The following is a 22,995-nucleotide window of genomic DNA, read 5'->3' on the forward strand; positions in this document are numbered from 1 at the left end:
TGCAAATGCCCCAGGCTCACCTGGAAGCTGCTGACACGTCCCCGTACGTGTGGGCTGCCGAGTCCTTCCCCACCCACCAGAGCCCCCTCAGAGCCCCCAAAAGCAGGGAAATCCATTGAGATTAATTCATATCACAGCTGTCCCCACATGGATCATCCAGGTCCTGCCAGGGCTCTGCTCAGCTCGCCCTGTGCCCTTCCTTCACGTGGGGTGTCACCGTGCAGGGGACACTGTCCGTCTGTCTGTCTGTCTGTCCTGCACAGCAGAGCCCAGTGCTGCCTGACCAGGGTCCTTGCCAGCCCCAGGACTGCAACTGAATCATTTAAAGGGAAAAGAGAAATACAAAACCAAAACCATCTTCAGCTCTGACCTTTACCATAAAAAAAAAAAAAAAAAAGGAAAAAAAAAAAAGAAAAAAAAAAAAGAGAAAAAGACAAAATGAAGATATTCAGGACCAATATATACAGATGGGGGAATTGCACTTAATTACAGTAGTTTACATCCATTGGACAAAATTTACTTCTTTTTTATATAAATCTCTATGTATAGGAGCGGGAGGGGGGAGGATGGAGCAGACTGTACCTATATTTACAGGTTAATTGGCTCAGTTCAACAACACACGCAGTTCCTCCCTCCGAACGCCAAGTAACAGACCCGGTCCCTCTCAGTCCGAGCGGAGGAGTACAACTCAAACATGATCCATCTTCCCCTTCTGCCAGCTCCCAGCACAGCCCGTGCCTCGTTCCTCGGGAGAGCCTCTTGCAAGGCAAACACTTCAGCAAAACAATCCCCAAGACACGTCTGGGAAACGCTGCGCGGAGGGATGGAGAGGCAGGGCCGGAGAGCCCCGGAGAGCCCCGCAGAGGGAGCCCCGGGCCCGGCTCCGTGTCGGGCTCCTCGCTCGCTGCTGGGCGCTGCTCCGGCAGGCGGCTCCCGGCGGGGTGGTGAGGAAAAGGAGCTCCCGTCGCTGTGTGCAAAAGCAGCGAGGTGTGGAGCATCACCAGGCTTGCAGGGGACACTGCGCAGGGAGAGAGAGCGACACAGTGAGCGGCGCCGGCAGGAGGAGGCAGCAACACAAAGCATTCGGAGGCATTGCCCCCTGCATCACCTCCTGCATCACCTCCTGCATCACCTCCTGCATCCCCTCCTGATCACCTCCTGCATCACCTCCTGCATCACCTCCTGCATCCCTGCATCCCCTCCTGCATCACCTCCTGTATCCCTGCATCATCTCCTGCATCACCTCCTGTATCCCTGCATCCCCTCCTGCATCACCTCCTGCATCCCTGCATCCCCTCCTGCATCACCTCCTGTATCCCTGCATCCCCTCCTGCATCACCTCCTGCATCCCTGCATCCCCTCCTGCATCACCTCCTGTATCCCTGCATCATCTCCTGCATCACCTCCTGTATCCCTGCATCCCCTCCTGATCACCTCCTGCATCCCTGCATCCCCTCCTGATCACCTCCTGTATCCCTGCATCCCCTCCTGCATCACCTCCTGTATCCCTGCATCACCTCCTGATCACCTCCTGTATCCCTGCATCCCCTCCTGCATCACCTCCTGATCACCTCCTGCATCCCTGCATCATCTCCTGCATCCCTGATCCCCTCCTGCATCCCCTCCTGCCCTGCTCTGTGACCACCTTGGTGCTGCCCTGCTCAGCCCCCAGCCCTCCCTGGCACCCCTATGGGGGAGCCAGTGAGAAAATACTTTCTTAGCCAGCTATTGCCACCCCTCCCAAAAACAATAACGCCAGAAAAGGTCCTGTTTGTGCCCAGGCTGTGCCAGGAGTCGTGTTTGTGCCCGGGAGCAGCCAGGCGTGGGGCTGAGCTCGGCTGGGGTGGGAGCAGCGCCGGGGCTCATCCCCAGCAATGCTCTCATCTCCAGGGACAGAGCCTCCCCTGCCACATCCATCCCACTGCAGGGCCCCTTCCCCATCCCTGCCCATCGCGGGGGTCCCCCCGGCGGGCCTGGCAGGGGCGGGGTGACCTTGCACAGCAAACATCATCAGGCGCAGATAAGGAGACGCCAGGAGGCTCCCGTGACATGTCATTAGGGACTGGCCCTGGCTATCAGGTGTTTGCCAACGTCATAAACGCCGTGCCTCGGCCCCAGCGTTGTCAAAGGAACAGAGAGGTATTTGCCCCTTCCAGGTCTAACAGCAGCATCTGATAAGGGAGCTGGGGGTGAGCAGGGACCTCCCTCCTGCTCCGTCCCCCTGGCAGGACCTGGAGCAGCCACCTCCACCACGGAACAGGTTTTGGGATATGGTGGGGGCTCCCTGCCTTATGCCGAGGCAAAGTGTGGAGGGCACAGCCCCTGGTAGCCCCAGTCAATGATAGAAACCCAAATCACCAAAAATATTCAGGTATTTGGGTGGTGAACAGCATTTATGGTCTCCCTACACAGCATGTGTCACACTCCATCCACCTCTGGCTGATGAAACTGCTGACCACCAAGAAAGAAATCCATGCCCAAAGATTGAATTTTTTCAGCAGTAGCTTGGGCACAGAATGGTTGGTGGGAAAAGAGGTTCGGGGGGCTGGGAGGACACAGCTCACATCCTGCCCTGGTGCTTGCAGGATGTTTATCATGAATTGGGGGTAACGGGGTGCAGGTGAAGGGTCCTGGCCCCGTATCCCTCCTGAGCCCTGCTGGAATGAAGCGCAGGAAGGTGATGGAGGCAGAGCCCCGGCGTGGTCAGGGTAGGCTGATCGCAGGGCCCCGGGCAGCAGGGGATGGCCGGGCTCCGTCTCGCTGCCAGGGACATTTCCTGTGTCCCGGGGCTGCCGCATCAAAGGCAGCAGAGCTCGATTAATCAGGGGCAGTTCGGGCTGAGCGCGCAGCAGATGGGCCGATAACGCCGCACGCAGGAAATGGAGCTGGGGGCGGCCGTGCCTGAGCGCTCGCCCTGGGACTGCCCCGAGTGGGATCCCCCGGGGGAGCCGTTCCTGACCCTCCCCAAGCGCCCCAAACCCCCCAGGTGCCCCCTTTGCAGCCTCTTCCTCCATCCCTGCCCAGGATCCCGCAGCGGTGCTGGGGGCTCTCTCAGCAATCCCACGCCGTATTTACTCTGTGGTCATTGCAGACATTTTTTCCCTGTCCCCTGTCAAACCTCGGGAAGAAAAGTTTATCTGAATGCAAGTTCAAGGCTCTCTCTTATTTATCTAGCGATCAATAAGGGCCACATATTTCCCACAGTCCCCAGAGCTGGCTCTCAGAAAGGGACCATTGTCTCAGGAAAACCTCACACACCTGATTTGAACCAGGATAAGTCCGGCCTTACACCTGCAGTGGGCAGATGATAAAGGTTTATGGGCTGGGGGAGGCTGGGCAGCCTTGGACTCGACTCCAGGCAGGGCTGATCCCCCTGGACGTGGGCAGCAGAACCTGCTTGGTTCTGCCTCCTCAGCCCCAGCAGGATGCTCCACTCCCAGGGATGAGCAGGGCCTGCCTGGTACCACCAAAACCACCCAAATCCCATCCCACCACTGCTGGCAGGTGTTCTGGAGCCAAAACCACCCAAATCCCATCCCACCACCACAAGCAGGTGTTCTGGAGCCCATGAAGGGGCTGCAACGGGGTTCCCGTCCTCAGCTCCCCCCAGGAGTACAGCACAGGCAGCAGGATGGTGTCTGTGCTACTCCCCCCTCCAGCCCCACATGCAGAGGGGGTAAAGCTGCCCCCCGGGCTCACAGCCCACCCTGTGCCCCCTCAGCCAGCCCTGAGGGCATTACCTGCTTGCTGGAGGACATGTTGGTGAGCGTGCTGATGCTGCTGGTGTCCGTCACCACCATGGCCGAGGGGAAGCGCGAGGTGTGCGAGTACTGGGGGGGCTCCTGCTTGTGTGTGTACACTGTGGGCACAAGGGGACAGGTCAGGGAAAAGCCACCCCAAACCCTGCCACGGCACGTCCAGGAATGGGAACGGGCAGCTGGGAATGGGGATGGGATCAAACAAGCCAAGGAAGGAACCCAGCGCTTCCCCCCAAGCCACTGCATCCTCAGGCAGCAGCTCACCCCCAGGAACCCGTGGGGACTGAGGGGCTGTGGCTGGACCAGAGGGAGGAAGGGATGAGGCAGGATGTGACCAGCCTGCTCTGCTGAGCATCCACGGGCTGGAACCACGAGAGGGACAGCAGCCAAGGACAGAGCAGGAGGAGGAGGAGGGCACAAGCTCATTTCCCATGTGAACCCACGCAGGGCCCCTCGCAGCTCCCCAGGCCTTACTGTGTGAGTTCTGCAGCTGGGTGACGGTGGCCATGAAGGGCTGCTGCGCCATGTGGCCCGGGGACTGCTGCATCAGGGGCTGCTGGTGGGGGCTGTGCAGCTGCTGGGAGAACTGCACGGGCTGCAGGGCTGCCAGGCTGCCCGCCACGCTGTTGATGACGGGCACGCTCTGGGCCTGCGAGGTGTTCAGACCTGGGAGCAGGGAGAGAGCAGAGCGGGGCGTCAGCAGGGCCACCCTGGCCAGGGCAGGGCACCGGGGGAGCTGGGGGCACACTTACTCTGGGCGATGGCCATGACCCCCGAGAGCGGCGTCATGATGAGGTTCTGCGACTGCTGCGCGTTGTGGTGCGACAGGCTGTGGATGTTGGTCAGGGTGCTCACCGGGGGCAGCCCGCCCCCCGACACCGAGATCTGCGGGGCAGGACAGGCACAGTCAGCACAGCCCCCTGCTTCCCTCCATGGGGGCATCAGCACAGCCCCCTCCTCCTCCTCTCCATGGGGGCATCAGCACAGCCCCCTGCTTCCCTCCATGGGGGCATCAGCACAGCCCCCTCCTCCTCCTCTCCATGGGGGCATCAGCACAGCCCCCTCCCCAGAAAGGAGCAGCTGCAGTCCTGCTGAACTTCACCCCAGACAGCCCCCGCTGCCTGCAGCACCTCATCTTGGTGTTAATGTGCAGCAGAGCAGCGTTGGGAAAGGCTCTGCTGGCACTGGCCTCCAGCTGCACTGGAGCATGGCACTGGAACACAGCACATCCCAAACCCTGGCTGCTCTGTACCCCGAGTCCAAGCTCCAGCCCTGGGGACAGCTGAGGGCTCTCAGCACTCATTAACTCCTAACCATCCTTATGAGACTCAGCCATCCTGCTTGCAGGGGAAAGTGGGACCTATAAACTCGGGCAAGTGGAGAAAAACGACAGGAGGAAGGTGAAAAGGGCCTCGTGGTGATGATCTTAGTCACCAGCCTGGCAGGATACTGGTGAGACAGGGCGGGTGTGCACAGCCAGAGCCAGTGCTGGGGTTTCAGGCCAAAGTTTAGGGATCAGACAAAGGCACCTGGCATGTGCTGCCAGCACTGGAGCTGCTCCCCAGTGCAAGTGCCTCATTTCTTTAACTGCTGCCCCTTCCCCTAATTCCTGCTGCTGGCCCTCCTGCACAGGGTGACCCCAGTCCCAGCGCAGAGCCATCCCTGCAGCCCTTCAGGTGACATTTCTGGACACCGGTGCCGAGCACCTTGTTTATTTTGCACATGTGAGCTGGAGATAGCAATTGAAACAAATCCATCAATAAATTCCAGAGCCCGGGAGTGACTCACGTTTCCTGATCCGGTATTTTCCACTTTCCAAGTGCCTCCAAGGCCGGGTTACAGCACACTCGGCTGCACAAGCCAAACAGCTCCCGGCGGGCACACGCTGCAGCCCTGCTCCTCTCACGGGGTGCTTGGCCCCAGAGCACTGCACCTGCACTGGGCATGATGGAAAAGACCCTCCGGGCACTGGGCCCTCAGGGCAGACCCCCTGGCACTGACACGGCCCAGGCAAACACCGGAGCAGGAAAGAGTGAGCCACGAGGGATTTCAGTAATGCTCCTTCCTGAGACATGCAGCAACTTCCTTGGCAGCTCCTCGTTTCATGTGGGGCAGCAAAGGCACATGTTTACTTACTAGAAACCACAGCCTACAGCATGTTTCTATTAAATCACTGGCAAGCACCAGCTAGCCCTGCCTGGAGATCAGAGATAAGCTGGCAGAGCCAGGGTCCCCACGGCTGGGCAGTGTCTGTGCCTTGGGGAGAGCTCTTCTGCTGCACTTCCCTGAGTGCCTTTCCCAGTTTAACCTGCTCCCTTTCCTCCTGTCGTGCTGCCCAGCCCCTTCTGGGGGTCTCTGCCCAGTCCCAGGGGGTGCTGGCATTGCCCGGTGCTCAGGGACCCCCACCCTGGGCATGCAGTGCTGCTGCTGCTGCCTTTGTCCCTGACTCATTTTATGGCTTCCAGGCTGAGGGTTATGAGGCTCAACACACCCTGGGCTGAGCTGGGCGTGCTGGGGCAGAGGCAGTGGGCTGGGGTGTCTGTCTGTCTGCAGTGTCCCCCCAGCGTGGCAGGGCACGTTGGGCTCGGCAGGGTGAGTGCCAGAGCAGAGGGGCTGCACAGAGACCCTGCCCAGCCAGGGGGAACGGCACAGCAAAACGGTGCCATAGTGAGGGAGAGCACAGGGAGCCCCTCCACGGGCACCCAGCCTCACCAGGGCACCCACAGCACGGCCCAGCAGGGACAGCCCTCTGAAAATGGAAGTGAAAACCGGGCAGGAACCGGCTTGGCCCCGTCACCCAGTGCCATGTTTGACTTTCGATTTCAGCCGGAAAAAAACTCCCGGAAAAGCAGCAGCTGCAGGCAAAGCCCTGCCAGGCTGCTCCAGGGCCGGGCTGTGCTCGGCTATCACACCCATCCCGTGCTGGCCTGAGCCTCTGGACCCCCTCCTTGCCCTCCTGCGTCCTCCTTGCCCTGTTCCTTCACCCACCCTGCAGGGGCTTTGCCCCAGGAAGGGGCACCCCGAGTGCCACGGCCCTGCAGCAGCAGCATGGGGACATGTCCAGCAGCACAGGGATGCTGGTGTCCCCGTCCCCATCAGGGATGCTGATGTCCCATCTCCATTCTTGCCATGCTGACACTGACAGCTCTGCCCAGCAGAGCCCCATGGCAAAGGGGATGGGGAGAGGCAGGAGTTGTGGGGTCAGAGCTTTAACCCCCTGGGACAGGGGATTAAATAAAAAAAATCCCCTGGATTTTTTTTTTATCAGCTTCAGGATACTTTTCCTGAAGCCTTCCCAAACTCGGGAGGGCTTCAGGAGAAGTAATGAATGAGTATTTTATCGATACCATGTCATGGGCAGGGGAAAGCAAACAGAGATCCACCCAGCCTGCAATCAATGAGCCCGGCTCTGGCAGATGCAGCTGGAGCACACCGTGTGTCCCACCGCCTCGGAGGTGGGGACAGTGGCACCCCGGGCCCCCACAATGCCCCATTGTTCAGCCGGGCCGGTGTGAAACCCGGGGAAAGCTCTGTTTGCTCTGCCCCTGGGCCCTCTTATCTTATCAGCACCGCCGCCGCCGCCACAATGGGCCAGGTGTACTCACCATTTTCCCTTCGGGAGACAGCAGAGCGTGGCCCGGGTCCAGGCTGGCCGGGGAGACCTGCTGCAGCACAGCCTGGCTCGTGGTGACCATGGCAGCGCCGCCGTGGTGGCTGATGGCCCCCGAGGACACGGCCTCGCCGCCCGCCTGGCTGTACCTGACCCCTGCAACACACACATGGGGATGGTGTCATCCATGGGGAACACAGAGATGTGCCAGGTGTGCCCTGGCTGTACCTGACCCCTGCAACACACACACGGGGATGGCATCATCCATGGGGAACACAGAGATGTGCCAGGTGTGCCCTGGCTGTACCTGACCCCTGAAACACACGGGGATGGTGTCATCCATGGGCACCCCACAGGTGTGCCAGGTGTGCCCCGGCTGTACCTGACCCCTGAAACACACGGGGATGGTGTCATCCATGGGCACCCCACAGGTGTGCCAGGTGTGCCCCGGCTGTACCTGACCCCTGAAACACACGGGGATGGTGTCATCCATGGGCACCCCACAGGTGTGCCAGGTGTGCCCTGGCTGTACCTGACCCCTGAAACACACACATGGGGATGGTGTCATCCATGGGGAACACAGAGATGTGCCAGGTGTGCCCTGGCTGTACCTGACCCCTGCAACACACACACGGGGATGGTGTCATCCATGGGGAACACAGAGATGTGCCAGGTGTGCCCCGGCTGTACCTGACCCCTGAAACACACGGGGATGGTGTCATCCATGGGCATTACAGAGATGTGCCAGGTGTGCCCTGGCTGTACCTGACCCCTGAAACACACACATGGGGCTGCAGTGAGCCAGAGGGACCAGACACGCCCCAGCCCCCAGAGCAGACCCCAGCCCTCCCCTGCCCTCAGGGAAATGTGCCCCCAGCACAGGTCTCCCATATAAGTGTATTTAATTTGGCCGAAGCACCCCACACTGATAGCCATATGATCAGCCATGTGCCATGGAAAGGCATCCACAGATCACAAATAATTAACTGAGGAAAACCCAGGGCAAACAAAAGTGTCTTTTACAGGGCTGCCCTGACAGCTAGGGTGAAAAACCATTTGTTAGGAGGAAAAAACATTGGTTAGGAGGAGCCCAGCCCTGTGCTCCCAGCCAGATTCACTGAACTGCTCTGGGATGGAAGTGCTGGAGGATGGACAGACAGACAAACCATGGCTCTCCTGGGGAAAAATCCCATGGTGGCAAAGCCACCTTGCCATCCACCCCAAGGACACTGGGGACAGCTCCTCAGAGTGCCCATCCCTGGGGCTGGCTGTGAAGGATGCTCTAAGGACAGCTCTAAAATCAGTATCTGGACCAAGGGAAAGCAAAGAAACCAGAACTGGAGTCCAGGAGCTTCCCCCAGCTCCAAAACCAAGCACAGAGCCTCCACCCAAACCACACCACAGCCGCTCTGCAATCACCCTGAATTTCCCCCATCAGCTGGTTAAACACGAGCCACAGATAGGAATCTGCTCCATGTCTGGCTCCTGATGATTTCCCAGCAAACCCCTTTATCCCTGATAATAAAAGAATGTCCTCTGGCAGGTGGATATTGGCCCGAGTGGACGTCCCAGGCACGAGCAGGGTAAACATTTAAACATTGCCCAACCCGGGCACTGTCACACACATTCCCATTCCCATTCCCATTCCCATTCCCATTCCCATTCCCGTTCCTGTTCCCGTTCCTGTTCCCATTCCCAGTCCTATTCCCATTCCTGTTCCCGTTCCCGTTCCCGTTCCCGTTCCCGTTATCCCATTCCCATTCCCATTCCCATTCCCATTCCCGTTCCCGTTCCCATTCCCATTCCCGTTCCCATTCCCATTCCCATTCCCGTTCTCATTCCCATTCCCATTCCTGTTCCCGTTCCCATTCCCATTCCCCATTCCCATTCCCATTCCCATGCCCATTCCCATTCCCATTCCCGTTCCCATTCCCGTTCCTGTTCCTGTTCCCGTTCCCATTCCCATTCCCATTCCCATTCCCATTCCCATTCCCATTCTTGTTATCCCATTCCCATTCCCCGTTCCCATCCCCATTCCCATTCCCATCCCCATTCCCATTCCCATTCCCATTCCCCATTCCCATTCCCATTCCCATCCCCATTCCCATTCCCATTCCCGTTCCTGCAGAGGGTGCTTCATTCCCTGCGGGCCGGGATCCGCCCCGCTGTGGAACAATGGCAGGGAGATAAAACAAAGCCCTTTCTTCTGGCCGTGATCTGAGAGATAGACCCGGGGCAGACGGCTCCTCTCGCCAGGGAAATCAGAGTTTCTGCTGTCTTCAGGCTCCTCTGGGCTCAGCCAAACAACAAAAAGTGCATTTTAAATGCAAAATCTTGCCCTATCCAGCCGAGGGGGTGGTACCTCCTGAGCCAAGCCACCCAAAGCTGTGAAGCTGGCTTTAAAACACACAGGAGGGTGGCTAAATGCTGATTCTGAAGCTCTTCCTTGCAGCCCCAAGGACGAGCCTTTGATTGTTTGAGGAACAATAACCAGCGCCGAGATCCCCAGATAAGCTGGGGACTGAGAGTTTGGGCCTCCAGATAAAACCACTGCAGGCTCTGTGTGTTGATGAAGAGTCCTGATGAGGATTAGCTCTCCCCAGGAGAGCCAGGCTGGGCCCTGGGGTTGGTGACAGCAGTGCCACTGTCCTGCCCCACCAGGGACCTGCTCAGAAACACTTGCAGGGCAGGCAGAATCCTCCTGCAGGGCTCATTTTGGGAAGCATCCACCCTCACTGGGCCGTCCCCATCCCCACAATGGGAGGGGTGTTTTATTATTATTCTCCATCCCCACAATGGGAGGAGTGTTGTTATTATTATTATTATTATTATTATTCCCCCATCCCCACAATGGGAGGAGTGTTATTATTGTTGTTGTTATTATTATTATTATTATTATTATTATTATTATTATTATTATTATTATTATTATTATTATTTCCCCATCCCCACAACGGGAGGGGTGTTACTATTTAGGTGTCCCCAGGGCTGGGCTGCGTTTGGGCAGATCACATCATTCACATCAGGGATATTAATGGCACCCCAAGGCATTGCTGCTGCTGTCACTGCTGGGACTCAGGGAGCTCCCTGGGGATGGGGGTGCCTTTCCTCTGAGCTCCCCGGGCTCCCTCCATCACTGAGGGAGGATGAGCCCTGCCCTGGCAGCACAGCCCTGGGAGCTCCCCAGAGGGCTGGGGTGAATGCAGGGGCAGGGTTACAGCTGTGAGCGCCAGGAATGAAGGATTCCTCCAGAGCTCTGGCATCCAGGCTTTATGGGCTGGGCCCAGACAGCCATCAGGGCCCAGCACAAGGGTTCTCCTGCTGCTCTGCTGTGCCTCCACAGCTGGAGGCAGCCCTTGTGCAAAGGGATTTATTCCCCCTCCGTCTGCTCCCTCAGGAGAGGAGCCGGGATGGGGTCACAGGAATGGGTCTGGCCCGGGAGCCTGCCCTCCTCAAGGCTTTATTTTTAACTGGAGCTGCAGCCATAACATAAAAGTGTGTTTATGGGACGGGCCATTGTGTGGGCCCTGAGCTGCACAGGCTGTGAAATGTTTTACTGCCCTCCCTTGCCCCAGCAGGGTCTGGCTCCATAGCCTTAACCCTGCTCCAGCCATGGATGGGGACAGCAGGGACAGCCCCAGGGCAGGGGCCCTGTGCACCCACACGCACCCCAGCACCTCCTGACTGCTCTGGGGTGCCACACTCACCCTCCTGGCTTGGCTTTGGGGGCTTTTGGGGTGGTGAGGGAGTTTGGGGCAAGGATCAGTCTCTTTATCACTCTCACCACAGCCTTGTGCCTTTCCTCAGAACACACCAGGCCCTGCCTTTGGCAGGCACCAGCAGGGAAGCAGTTTGGTTCTGCTTTGCTTTAAGTCATGTTTGATATTAATAAATTGTATATATTAAAACAAAACCCTCATTGTACATTAAACTGTCATTCCCATGCAGTGAGAGCCCTGCTGCCACCGTGCCACAGCACATCCCAACTGTGCCTGCCCCTTCCCCCAGGTCCAGGCTTCTGCCCAGACCTTCACCGATGTCCTGCACATCACCAGCCATGCCAAACCCCAAGACAGAACCCAAAAATTCACCGGTGATCTGGTGGTGGAGGGGATACAGCTCTGGCTCTGCCTGACCCCTCAGGATGCAGCCACCAGCACGGGCCAGGGTGTGAGAATGGGGTGAGAAAAGCAAAGTGGAACTTTTGGGGACATGCTGGACTCAGTGATGCTTCACCCACTGACACTATGGACAGCCAGGTCACTGTGGGACAACTTCACCCTCCCAAAATTCAGGTCCAGGCAGCACCGAGGGCACCTCTGATTTTTTGGGCTGCCACTCAAATTGTCCCTAAAGTGTTAATCTCGCTCAGTTACAGAGGTGCATAGTTTATATCCATTATAAACCCGTTTATGGGGACTAGACCCTCCCATTTCGCTGCTGTCATAAAGTTCTAATTACCCCCATAAAGCAGGGAAAAGCTCCTAACAGTGCACTGTACCCAGCCAGCCCCACAATGTCCCTGACAGTAAAATATTACAGCCACTGCCACGGGGTCCCAGTGACAGCCAGCACCCCCAGAACACGGGGAGGGAGCCAGGAACAAACCAGGTACCCCAGAGCCAGGGTTTGCTGATGGGCTCTTCTTGTAAAGGGAAGGTAAAGCCCTTCAGCTGCCCTTTGGGTTTTAGGGAGAATGTCAGGGGTGGCACTGGGTTATTTTTATGTTTATCTCCAGCTGCAGAGATATCTAAATGTATATATATATATATATATATATATATATGTATAAAATGCATTTTAATATAGAGACATCTAAATTTTTATATATATATATAAGTAATGCATTTTAATATAGAGATATCTAAATAAATAAATATATAATATATATGTAATGCATTTAAATATAGAGATATCTAAATGTGTGCATATATATATATATAAATAAAAGTAATGAGTTTAAACATATACCTATATACACATATAGATGTAAATAAATGTGATTGCTCAGATATTGATCTGCTGCTCTGATGTTTGCAGAGCAGGGGTGGAAGGATGGATGGATGGATGGATGGATGGATGGATGGATGGATGGATGGATGGATGGATGGATGGAGGGATGACACCCTGACCCCCATGGGTGTGCAGCCCCCCAGGACAGGCTGGAGATGATGCTGTGCCCCCCAGACAGGCTCCAGGGATGCTGTGCCCCCCACCCTGGGGCCCTTTGTATGCAGGGCGGGCTCGGGGCCGGGCGGTGCTTCCCCTAATCTCATCAATGCCCCGATTGTCTTCGGGGCTCTTGAAGATAAAAATGGCATAAGCCAGAGTCTGCCATGGCACCGAGATAAAGCCCCGAGTGACCTTCAAATCAAACAGGGAACCAAGATCGCTGATAAAACCCAGAGGAAGGGAAAAGTCCAGCCTCGGAGAGGAGCCTCCGAGATAGAAAGGCTTTAGGTATTTACCTGCAAACAGGTAAAACCCACAGCTCGAGGGTGACAGATGGGTCCCCGAGAAGAGGCCGGGGGACGTTTGACTTTTACAGCTCCCATCCCTGCCCTGCTGCCATCCCGCCCTTTGGCAGGACCCCAGTGATGTCCCAAGGAGGGGTGACCCCCTTTGTGCAGGGGCACGGGGGAGCTCTGAGCAGCCCCAGAGCTGCAGCCCCCTCGTTTCTGCGGCGGGCAGGGGGACAGGGACACCATCCCAGGCTGTCATTAAGCTGTTAAGGCATTGAGCGGCCCAGACGCCGCCACCTCGGGGCAAGGACAGTTCAAATCCCAGCATGGACAGCCACCATGGGGTCAGCCGGGTGTGCCCCACCGGGAGGGCATCCCAAACATGCCCTGGAGGGGTTACAGCAGGGATGGACCCGGCGCTGGTTTGGGAACGTCCGGGATACAGCTTGGTCCAAGCGCCCTGAAGCAATCATGGCTGAGCTCCATCCCTGCCTGCTTCCCCCAGAATCAGCCCTAAAACCCCACGGCGTCCTGGAGCCACCATGGCTGAGCTCCATCCCTGCCTGCTTCCCCAAAATCAGCCCTAAAACCCCACAGCATCCTGGAGCAACCACGGCTGAGCTCCATCCCTGCCTGCTGCCCCAAAACCCCACGGTGTCCTGGAGCAATCACCGCTGAGCTCCATCCCTGCCTGTTCCCCCCAAAATCAGCCCTAAACCCCCGCGGCATCCTGGAGCAACCACGGCTGAGCTCCATCCCTGCCTGTTCCCCCCAAAATCAGCCCTAAACCCCCACAGCGTCCCTTGCCGTGCCCATCTTCCCCTCCTCAGGGCGGATCCCAGCGCCAGAGGAATCCCCGCATCCCAGCCCTGCTGACCCCTCCGGCGGGGCCGTGCTCCACAACCATCACTCCCGCCCCACTGGAAGCCCCTCGGCTCGGGCTGTCAGCGGCCCTAAAGAGCCCTGCAGGCACGGCCGGCCCCTGCTGGCCCCGCTCCGACGGCCGAAGGAAGCCGGGGCCGTAAGGGCCCTCCAGCGCCGAGATAAATGCCCGCGCTTGCCGTAATTGCTGTCCCCGGCCCGAAGCACACAAAGGCTCCCGGGGGTGCCCCGTGTGCGCTGCCAGGCCGGGGGCACATCAAAGGCAGCGGGCTCCGTTCAAAGCCCCGCCGTAATTGTCAATTAAGCATGCACGGGGGACACGCCGTGACAATGCGGGGCTGCATGCTGGTGGGGCATTGTGAGCCCCGCCGCGACACCGAAAACAGCTGATGCTGCTGACAATGCGCTCGTAGGGCACCTTGTAAGCAATCGGCCGCTGACAGCAGGGCAAGCGTCCCGCCCGTCCCGGCCATTGTGCGGGGCATTCCTGGGGCAGGGTCACATCTTGGTCACCGCTGGCCGCTCCCCGGGATGCTGCCGCTTCCTCCGGGGCCCGGAGCGGCGCACGGGCATGCCCGGGGGCTGCCAGCACCGAGCCCCGGTGTGCAGGAGCATCCCTGGTACCCTGACCGTCCCACGGGGACCGTCCGCAGCACGGGCTCTGCCTTGTGCCGAGCTGAGTGTGCGTCACACCCGCCAGGGGCATTTCCACAGCTGGGTGTGTGTCACACCAGCCAGGGGCATTTCCACAGCTGGGTGTGTGTCACACCAGCCAGGGGCATTTCCACAGCTGGGTGTGTGTCACACCAGCCAGGGGCATTTCCACAGCTGGGTGAGTGTCACACCAGCCAGGGGCATTTCCACAGCTGGGTGAGTGTCACACCAGCCAGGGGCATTTCCACAGCTGGGTGAGTGTCACACCAGCCTGGGGCATTTCCACAGCTGGGTGCATGTCACACCAGCCTGGGGCATTTCCACAGCTGGGTGAGTGTCACACCAGCCAGGGGCATTTCCACAGCTGGGTGAGTGTCACACCAGCCAGGGGCATTTCCACGGCTGGGTGCGTGTCACACCAGCCTGGGGCATTTCCAGGGCTGTGTCCGAGGGGATGCTGAGCCCCCATCACCGAGCCCCCTGTGCCCATAGCAGGCTGCAGGTAAGGGACAATGGGGATTGTTCTCCCAACAATGCCCCTGCCCGGTGTGCAGCCCCCGGTGTGCAGCCCCCTCCCCACGCCGTTATCTCCCACTCAATCCCCCGGGGGTTTTCAGGGGGGATGCTGCAGAACCATGGAGCCAGCCCTGCAGCGGGGCCAGGACACGCTGCCACCCTTCCCTCCCTCTGCATTGCCCGTGCACCCCCAGAGCCAGGGCTCCCCAGTGGGTTACACCCCATGAACGGGCACTGGCACAACGCTGTGCACCCCCAGAGCCAGGGCTCCCCAGTGGCTGCACACCACGAGCTGGCACTGCCACACCACAGCAGGCACGGGGCAGCTCCTCCTGCCCTGCTGGGCACAGCCTCTCGCTGCCCAGCCGAGCCCACATGGAACTGAGCTGCCGTGAGTCAAACCAATGGAGCAAACTCTGATTTATCCCGGCACGGCGGAAATCCAGCCCTCAGCACGCGGCCACAGCGCTGCAGCGACAGCACGAGCTGCCCTCCATCACCACTGGGGCCAGGCTGAGCATCCTCCCCCTGCGCACACAGCGCCCCCAAACTCTGCCATCCCCCCAGCTCCCTGGGCAAGGCTCACCTGGCATTTTGCTGGGCGGGGAGGCGCTGGGCTGGTTGTGGTGGGGGGAGCCGTGGGACAGCAGCAGGTTCATGCTGTGCGGGGGCTGGCCCGAGCTGTAGGCGTCCATGGCCAGTTTCTGGCGGAACGCCTCCTCCTTGCGCCGGTTGGCAAACCAGTTGTACACCCGCACCTCCGTCACCAGGTTGGAGCCCAGCCCGTGCGCCTTGGAGGGGGACACTCCTCGCTGCAGACACTCGGCCCTGCAGGGCAAGGGACACGTGTGAGCAAGGGGGCTGCTGGGGGCAAGCGGGGGCCCTAGGACACCACAAATCTGGGGGGTTTCAGCCCTTCCTGCACGCCCACCCAGCCACGCTGTAAACGCCATCCCCGCTCCCTCTGACAACGCTGCAGCGTCCCTGTGGTACCCCCTGTACCATCCCTGCAGCATCCCCGTCTCACCCTGCCCAAGCATGGAGCTCACTCTGCCCCAGACATCACCCAGAGGGGGAAAACATGGCAAGGAGAGGCCTGGCAGCTCAGCAAAGCTGTGCCACGAGCCGGGAGCTGGGGTGGTGAGCCTGGAGCGTGGCATTTCCCACGGCATCTCCTGCAGCATCTCCCGTGGCTTCAGAAGGAAGGCTGAGGCTGTGGGCAGGGGAGGCAGCCCAGGTGTATGGGGCAGCCATTACCTGTTGCACTCCTCCACCAGGGTCTCCCTCTCCTCCTTGCTGGGGTTCTTCTGGCGCTCGTAGGCTTGGTACAAGATTTGCTGGGAGGCCGGCCCCCACTTGAACCGATTGCGCCGCATCTTCTTGCTGGGCGTTTCGGAGCAGGCGTCGTCGAGCTGGGCAGCCCCCTGGTTCTGCTGATTGAACTCTGGAAAGAGAAACAGCAGCTGATCCTGACTGCCTTTGTCTGTCATATTTCCACAACCCTGGACTGCCTGGTTGAACTCTGAAAGAGAAAGGAGCAGACGTGAGCTGGCCTGTGGCCACCGTCCCGCGCCGAGGGTCCCCCCGTGTCCCCTGCCCAGCACCCCGAGCCCAGGGCAGGCTTTGGAGCCAGCCAGGTGCCCCCTGCCACCCACCCCGGGAAGGGAAGGGAAGGGGCCAGCCTGCTGCCACCCCTGTTTAATGGGGAGGCACGAGCAGGGCACGCTACGGCCATGCATATTCATGGGCAGGGCCCTGCCAGCCCGTGCTTGTTTCGGGAGGATTTTTCCAGCAGGATGGCTGCAGAGCCCCCCGAGAGGGAGCCCCAGATCTGTGCTCAGCCACAGCTCCCTCCCAGTCCCCTCCCAGCACGGTGGGACCCGTGCCCGGGGCGGGCAGCACCAGAGGTGACCTTCGGCGGCCGCCCCAGCCCCGGCACTTGTCACCACGGCAGTAAAGGGAGATTAATGGGAGGGTTTTATTATTCCCAGTTTTGCAGGGGAATTCTCCCTCTTTTTATAATGGCTTTTCCCCCCGTGACGGGGGGGAAGCGCAGGGCAAGGCTGGAGCAGGCTCTGTTTGCTCTAACGTCTCAAGGTGTGTTTTCAGAGCAATGGTATTTGGTGCTAAACCCTTCTCTGCACTTCCCCTCTGCTGGATATTGCATCCTTCTGGAAGAGGCAGGCAGAGCCCTTTTCTGAGGGGTGCCAGTGCCACTCAGGGCTGCTTTGAGAGCTACAGGACAGATCCCAGGCCAGGGAAGAGTGGGAGAGGGGCACAAAGTGTGCTTGGTCAAAATAATCCGTATTTAAATAGCACAGACTGCCCCAAACCCTGCTACATACAGCAGCAACTCGGGGGGTTTTTAATTTTCTCTCTCTACATTTTTTGCACTTAGTTGAAAAAAAAAAATTAGCAGCCTGAAAAATAACAGGGAAAAGGTAGAAAGCTGGGAAAGGCACCTAATTGTGAGCCATCATTAATTGCTTTCCCAGCTCTAACAAACACAAACACCCAGAAATTCAGCTGTGTGGACGAGCCAGGGGGAGCCCTGCCACCCAGAGCGGCTCTCACCCGCTTTTCCTGCACCTCAAATTTATTTCACTTGGAAAACTGCTTTGGGGAGGTGGAGTCTGGGGCTGGTGCTGGTGCCCAGGGCAGGACAGGGACACGGGGACCCCCATTTCCCCCATTTCCCCCATTTCCCCCATTTCCCCCATTCCCACAGGTACTTACGGCGGAGGATCTCCCGCTGCTTGCGGACGTACCACGTGTACAGGGCAGCTCTCTTCTGGGTCTTCATGGGGGTGCCCTTGTTGAGGTGCTGGGACAGGTGGGACTGGTTGAGGCCGGTGACATCCACCACCTCCCTCTGGGGGATGTTGTGCTGCTGCATGTAGCCCTTGATCATCTTCGCTGCCCGCCACGGGTCCTCGCTGCGGGCAAGGAAACCGAGGGTTAACACCTGCTGCCAGGGGAAAGCCCCCAGGATTTGCTTCTCCCCATAATGGAGACCTTTCAGTACTATTATTATTAATTATTAGTATTATTAAAACTGCTTCAGAAGTACACAAGTGTATGTTTTTGCCCAGGCTCCCAAAAGAGCCACGTCCCAGCCCAGGATGGCAGAATGGGGGCTCACAGCATCACTGTGTGATCACAGCCAGGCTGTTCCCCCAGAGAGCACCCCAGTGTCCTGACGGGACACACCAAGGTGCCATCAATGCCAGCAAAGCTCCTCCAGACCCTCCAAGGAGAAGCACAGCCCGTCCATGAGCTGCTGCCCTTGCGTTCAGCGTGATTTCCCCATGGAAGACACGCACAGGCAGTGGGACATGCACACGGATGGGCATGGGGAGCCCATCCTGCTCTGCTCATGAAGAAGGAGAAGGGCTGGGGATGCTCTTCCTGCCCTGCTCAGGGTGCAGCACCTGCACTGTGCCCGTGCCCCCTGCCCTGCCGCCGAACCCATCGCACTTGCTATGCAGCTTCTCTCTTCCATTCCCACAGGGATAACGACCTAAAAATCTCAATATCCCCTTAAAAGGGACCCTATTCCCTCGCTGCCACAGCTGTGCATGCACTGACCGTACGCAAAAGGCTGAGAAGCCAAGGTCACACCAGGCACACAAACCCCGAATGCAAAACCGAAACCAAACCCCAGAAAATTTTGAGTCATTCCTGATTATTATTAAACACTTGAATTTGGCTCCTGTGGGACCCAGGTGTAAATGACTCTTCTCTAAATCACACTACTTTACTGTCCGCTGATTCAGAGTCTGCTGATTAGCGTCATCTCATTTTAGAAAAAATAAAATTACGAAAATTAGCCGAAAATCCAAATGCTGTCCGTGGTTTTTAGCTCTATCAAATACCCAGTGTGACAGCAGAGGAAAAGGCCAAAACACCTGTGCTGTACCCAAGACCCCAGGGTTTATTCTGGGCTAAAAGGGAGCACTTTCAGCACTGAAAAATCAGTGTGAGCCCAGAGCCGGTCACAGTCCTGCACTCAAATAATGCGATGCCCCAATGCCGGCTTGGAACGTCCAACTGCTTCCCCAATTCATCACCTGCTTTGGATCCTTCACCTTGTCAAGTGAAAAAAAAAAAAAAAAAAAAAAAAAAAAAAGCCCAACAAGTAGATTTCTTACTTTTATTCCTGAATGTAGTTTGAAAACAAAGCTGGTTGGATCCACGGCAAAACACCGGAGCAGAGCCCAGCTGGGCTTTGTCAGTCCTGGGAAGGAGCCACGGAGCCTTCCTGGCCCAAAGCTGCACCCCCAGGCCGGGAACCCCGCTGGTTTGGGGGGCCCTGCCCGTGGGATGGCTCCCAGAAAAAGTGGGAATCGAGGAGAAGGATGTGGAGGGAATGTCCTGCCCAGGAGAGCCGGGCACAGGCGCCGTGCCCCAGCTGAGGGGCTCGGGCAGACCGCTGTCACCAGCGGCTCATGTCACCCAACCGATCCCACTAATTACTGATTAATAACGAGTTAATGAAACAGAGCTCATTATCATTTCTAAGACAGGTTTGGTTCGCGACCGAGCCCAGGGCAGCGTTTGCTCAGAGTGAAACCGAGGGTCAGTGAATGTGAACCAGAGCACGCTTGGAAAATGTCAAATGAGGGACTCGGGGGCTACACAGGAGATTTGGAAATTCACATAAAACTTGGCAACATTTTGGTTGGAAAAATATCAGAGAATTAGTAAAAAAAGTCCCGGAATTTCCCTCCATTTAATTATTTTTAAAAAGGCTTCACCTTGACATTTCCAACGTGTTTCACACTTACACTTTCAAAACAATTACTCAGGTCCTAATTTCTGAGCAGTGATTTTTCCTTTACGAATCAACTTGACCGTATTCAAAAGGGTTAAACAACCTGAAACCAAACCCAAACATTTTGTTTCATGTTAAACAAAATGTTTGGACTTGACCCAAAATGAAACGTTTGAGTGTTTGTTTGGCCTCTTTTTTTTTTTCCTTTCTTTTTTGGTAACCTAAAAAGCCAGAGAGGAAAACCTTTTGAGTCAACACCAGCCCTTATTCTTTGATTCTGTCACCAAAATGAAATAAAACAAACATTAATTGTCCAATCTTCAACAGGAGTTTACTTACAAACAAAACCAAAGCCCCGACCCAGCCCAGGAGTGCTTTCTAATACTGGAAAACCAGTTTACAGCCCTGGCTCCACGGTCCTTCTCACCAGAACCATGGAAAGGTGTTTTTCTTGCACAAAATTAGCCCCACAAAGCCTGGCTGCCAATGCTGCCCGAGAAAAAGCCATCATTTCCCCATCCAGCCTCACACACAGGCGGGGGCAAATCCTGTTCCTCTTCCCAGGGACTCCCAGACCAGCTCGCCCATTTTGTCAGCCTCAGAACCAGGTAAATACACTCCACATCCTCAGAGAAATATGCCAAGAATTTATAGAGATGGACTATAAGCCCAGCTCCCTGCAGAAATGCCATCCTGCCCAGCATCTCCCTGCACACCGGGCTGTGCCTGCGCTCCCCACGCAGGGTGGCTCTGCTGGCTCCCCAGGGCTGGTGGCCTTCCCAAAGTCCCCAGCCCACGGGTGGGATCTGGGGTTTGTTATTTCCCTGGGTGAGGCGTGGGTGAGCCCTGCAGGTGGATGGGGCCCGGAGGGAGCTGTGGGGTGTCTGTCCAGAGCTGGGCTCTCTGTGGGTCACCCCACAGCACCCACCACGCCATGGGCGGGCAGCAAAGCCCAGACCCCGGTCCCAGAGAGCTGCAGGGCTCCTGAGCAGCCCCGGGATGCGGGCACAGCCCGGGCTGAGCCTGCCCTGGGTCGGGACCCCAGGAGAGAAGGAGAAGAGGGGGCTCAGCCCCAGCAGGGCTGCGGTCGGTGTCTCCCGGCCGCCCTGGCTGCTCCCTCTCCAAGTACAAAGGCCTCTCTCAGAGCAAACACGAGCTCCTTGCAAAGGCTCCTCAGGGACATGTGCCCGCTCTTGTTTGCACCCGGGGCAAACTTTGCTCAGAAACACCTGTGGGAGCACGGGGACCCCGGCGCTCAGCGCCCCGGGCACCCCGGGTGGATGTGGCCAGCAAGGGGACACCGGGGACAGGCGGGAGCACCCAGGGGTGCGGGCTCCGTGCCGGGCAGGAGGGCTGGGCGCCCATCGGGAGAGGCCCGCGATGGATCCTCCCTCGCAGGGGCCCCCTCGGCCCCCGAAGGGTCCCGGTCTGGGCATGGGTGGCACTGCCCGGTCCCCAAAGGGCACCTGCCGGTACCGGGGCGGGACAGGAGCGCGACTGCCGAGATCCCGGGGCAAGAGTCGGGGCCGTCCCCGGGCTCTGCGGGCTGGCGGAGGGCACGGGCACACACGGCGGCAGCACCGGGCACACACGGCTGCAGCACCAGGCACACAGGGCGGGCACACACACGGCGGCAGCACCGGGCACACACGGCGGGCACACCGGGCGGGCACACACACGGCGGGCCGCACCGGGCACACACGGCTGCAGCACCGGGCACACACGGCGGGCACACAGGGCGGGCAGCACCGGGCACACACGGCGGGCACACACGGCGGCAGCACCGGGCACACACGGCCGCAGCACCGGGCACACACGGCAGGCACACACGGCGGGCCGCACCGGGCACACACGGCGGGCACACACGGCGGCAGCACCGGGCACACAGGGCGGGCAGCACCGGGCCGCGCTCCGGGCACCGCACTGGGCATCGCGACAGGAACGGCAGCGCCCGGTGTCCCCACACGGACAGAGCCCGAGCTGTGCCCGCCGCACTCGGGGCCGGCCCGCGGGGCTCCCACCTGCTCACACCGGCGCCGCTTCCCCGGGGCTCCGGGGCGGGCTCGGTGCCGCTCCCACGGGCCGGGGCAGCGCTGCCCGCCGAGCCCGGGGCTGCCCCGTTCGGCCCGGCCCGGCCCGGCTCGGTTCGGTTCGGAGCGGAGCCGCATCCCGGGATGGGCCGGAGCGGAGCCGCCGCCGTCGGGGTTCCCTCCTCCTTCCCCGCTCCCGGTCCGCTTTACAACCCCGGCAATGAATAACCCGCCGGCCCGATCGCCCTGATCGCGGCCTTTTGTGTATCTTTCTGTTGATGATTTATAGAAATAAATTAATAACGCCCCGGGCTCCACGTGGTGCGGTTTACGTTTGAGCCGCCGGCGCGGACGGACGGAGCCGGCGGCCGGTCCGAGCCCCGCCGCTACCGGGGACGGGCAGCCCCGACGGGACGGGGGGGACGCGGCCGCGGGCTCCGGCTTCCCCCTGCCCGCTGCGCTCCGCTCCGCTCCGCTCCGCTCCGCAGCGGGGTCCGACAGGGAGCGCCGGGAGCCCCGGGAGCCGCCACCGGGACCGACCGCGGGGCGGGCGGGGAGCCCCGGGAGCCGCCACGGGCGGGACACGGCGAGCGGGGAGCGCCGGGAGCCCGCGCCGGGCCCGGCACACCGGAGCGAGCCCCGGCAGGGCGCTGGGGCCGCGGCCGTCGGGCCGATCCCCGCGGGCGGTGCCGGTACCTGATCATCCTCTCCACCTCCGCCCGCTGCTCCACGGCCTCCTCCGTGTTGAGCGACTGCAGCTCGCGGAGGATCTGCGGCGTGTCAAAGTCGTCGCCGTCCTCGGAGCCCTCGTCGCCCGAGAGCTTGCCCTTGCCGTGCCCGTTGGCCAGCGGCGGCAGCGCGGCCCTGCCGTCGGGGGGCCCGCCCGGGGACAGCGGCAGGCTCTCCAGTTTGACGCCGAAGCCGGCGGCGGGCACCATGTCCTCCAGGGCGCGGATCAGCCCCTCCTTGGTGGCGCCGGAGCTGAGCAGGGCGCCCAGCAGCTCCCGTTGCAGGGCGCTCAGCTGGGACACCATCGTCCCCGCTCCCGCCGCTCCGCTCGCCGCGCTGCTCCCGCTCCGCCCCGGCCGCGGCTGCTGCGGGCCGCGGGCCGCGCTCTACCGAGCCATGACCGCCACCATAAGGCATTATACCTTATGCAAATCAGCGCCAAAGCCTCTCCTCCGGCCCCCGCCCCGGCCCGGCACGGCTCGGCCCGGCCCTTAGCGCCCGCCGGGGCGGACTTTGCCTCGCGGCCCGCGGGAGGCCCCGGGGGAGCGGCGGGGGCAGCGCCGGGCGGGACGGCGCGCAC

General features: G+C 59.4%; 1 protein-coding gene across 2 annotated transcripts; it reads right to left on the reverse strand.

The window, feature by feature from the left end:
* Window positions 1-997: 997 nt before the first annotated feature.
* Window positions 998-22,720, reverse strand: HNF1B (HNF1 homeobox B). Of its 2 annotated transcripts, none has more exons than XM_058037668.1 (9): window positions 22,383-22,720; window positions 17,619-17,818; window positions 16,140-16,326; window positions 15,469-15,710; window positions 7,364-7,524; window positions 4,511-4,643; window positions 4,233-4,424; window positions 3,741-3,859; window positions 998-1,018 (listed from the first exon to the last, which is right to left on the reverse strand). In XM_058037668.1, the coding sequence occupies exons 1-9, from the start codon at window positions 22,718-22,720 to the stop codon at window positions 998-1,000; spliced, it is 1,593 nt and encodes a 530-aa protein (XP_057893651.1). The 2 variants fall into 2 exon arrangements, with proteins under 2 accessions (XP_057893651.1, XP_057893650.1); XM_058037667.1 differs by having other exon boundaries at window positions 16,140-16,404.
* Between the last annotated feature and the right edge of the window lie 275 nt (window positions 22,721-22,995).

This window comes from Melospiza georgiana, chromosome 19, assembly GCF_028018845.1.
Source record: "Melospiza georgiana isolate bMelGeo1 chromosome 19, bMelGeo1.pri, whole genome shotgun sequence".
NCBI classification, from domain to species: Eukaryota; Metazoa; Chordata; class Aves; order Passeriformes; family Passerellidae; genus Melospiza; species Melospiza georgiana.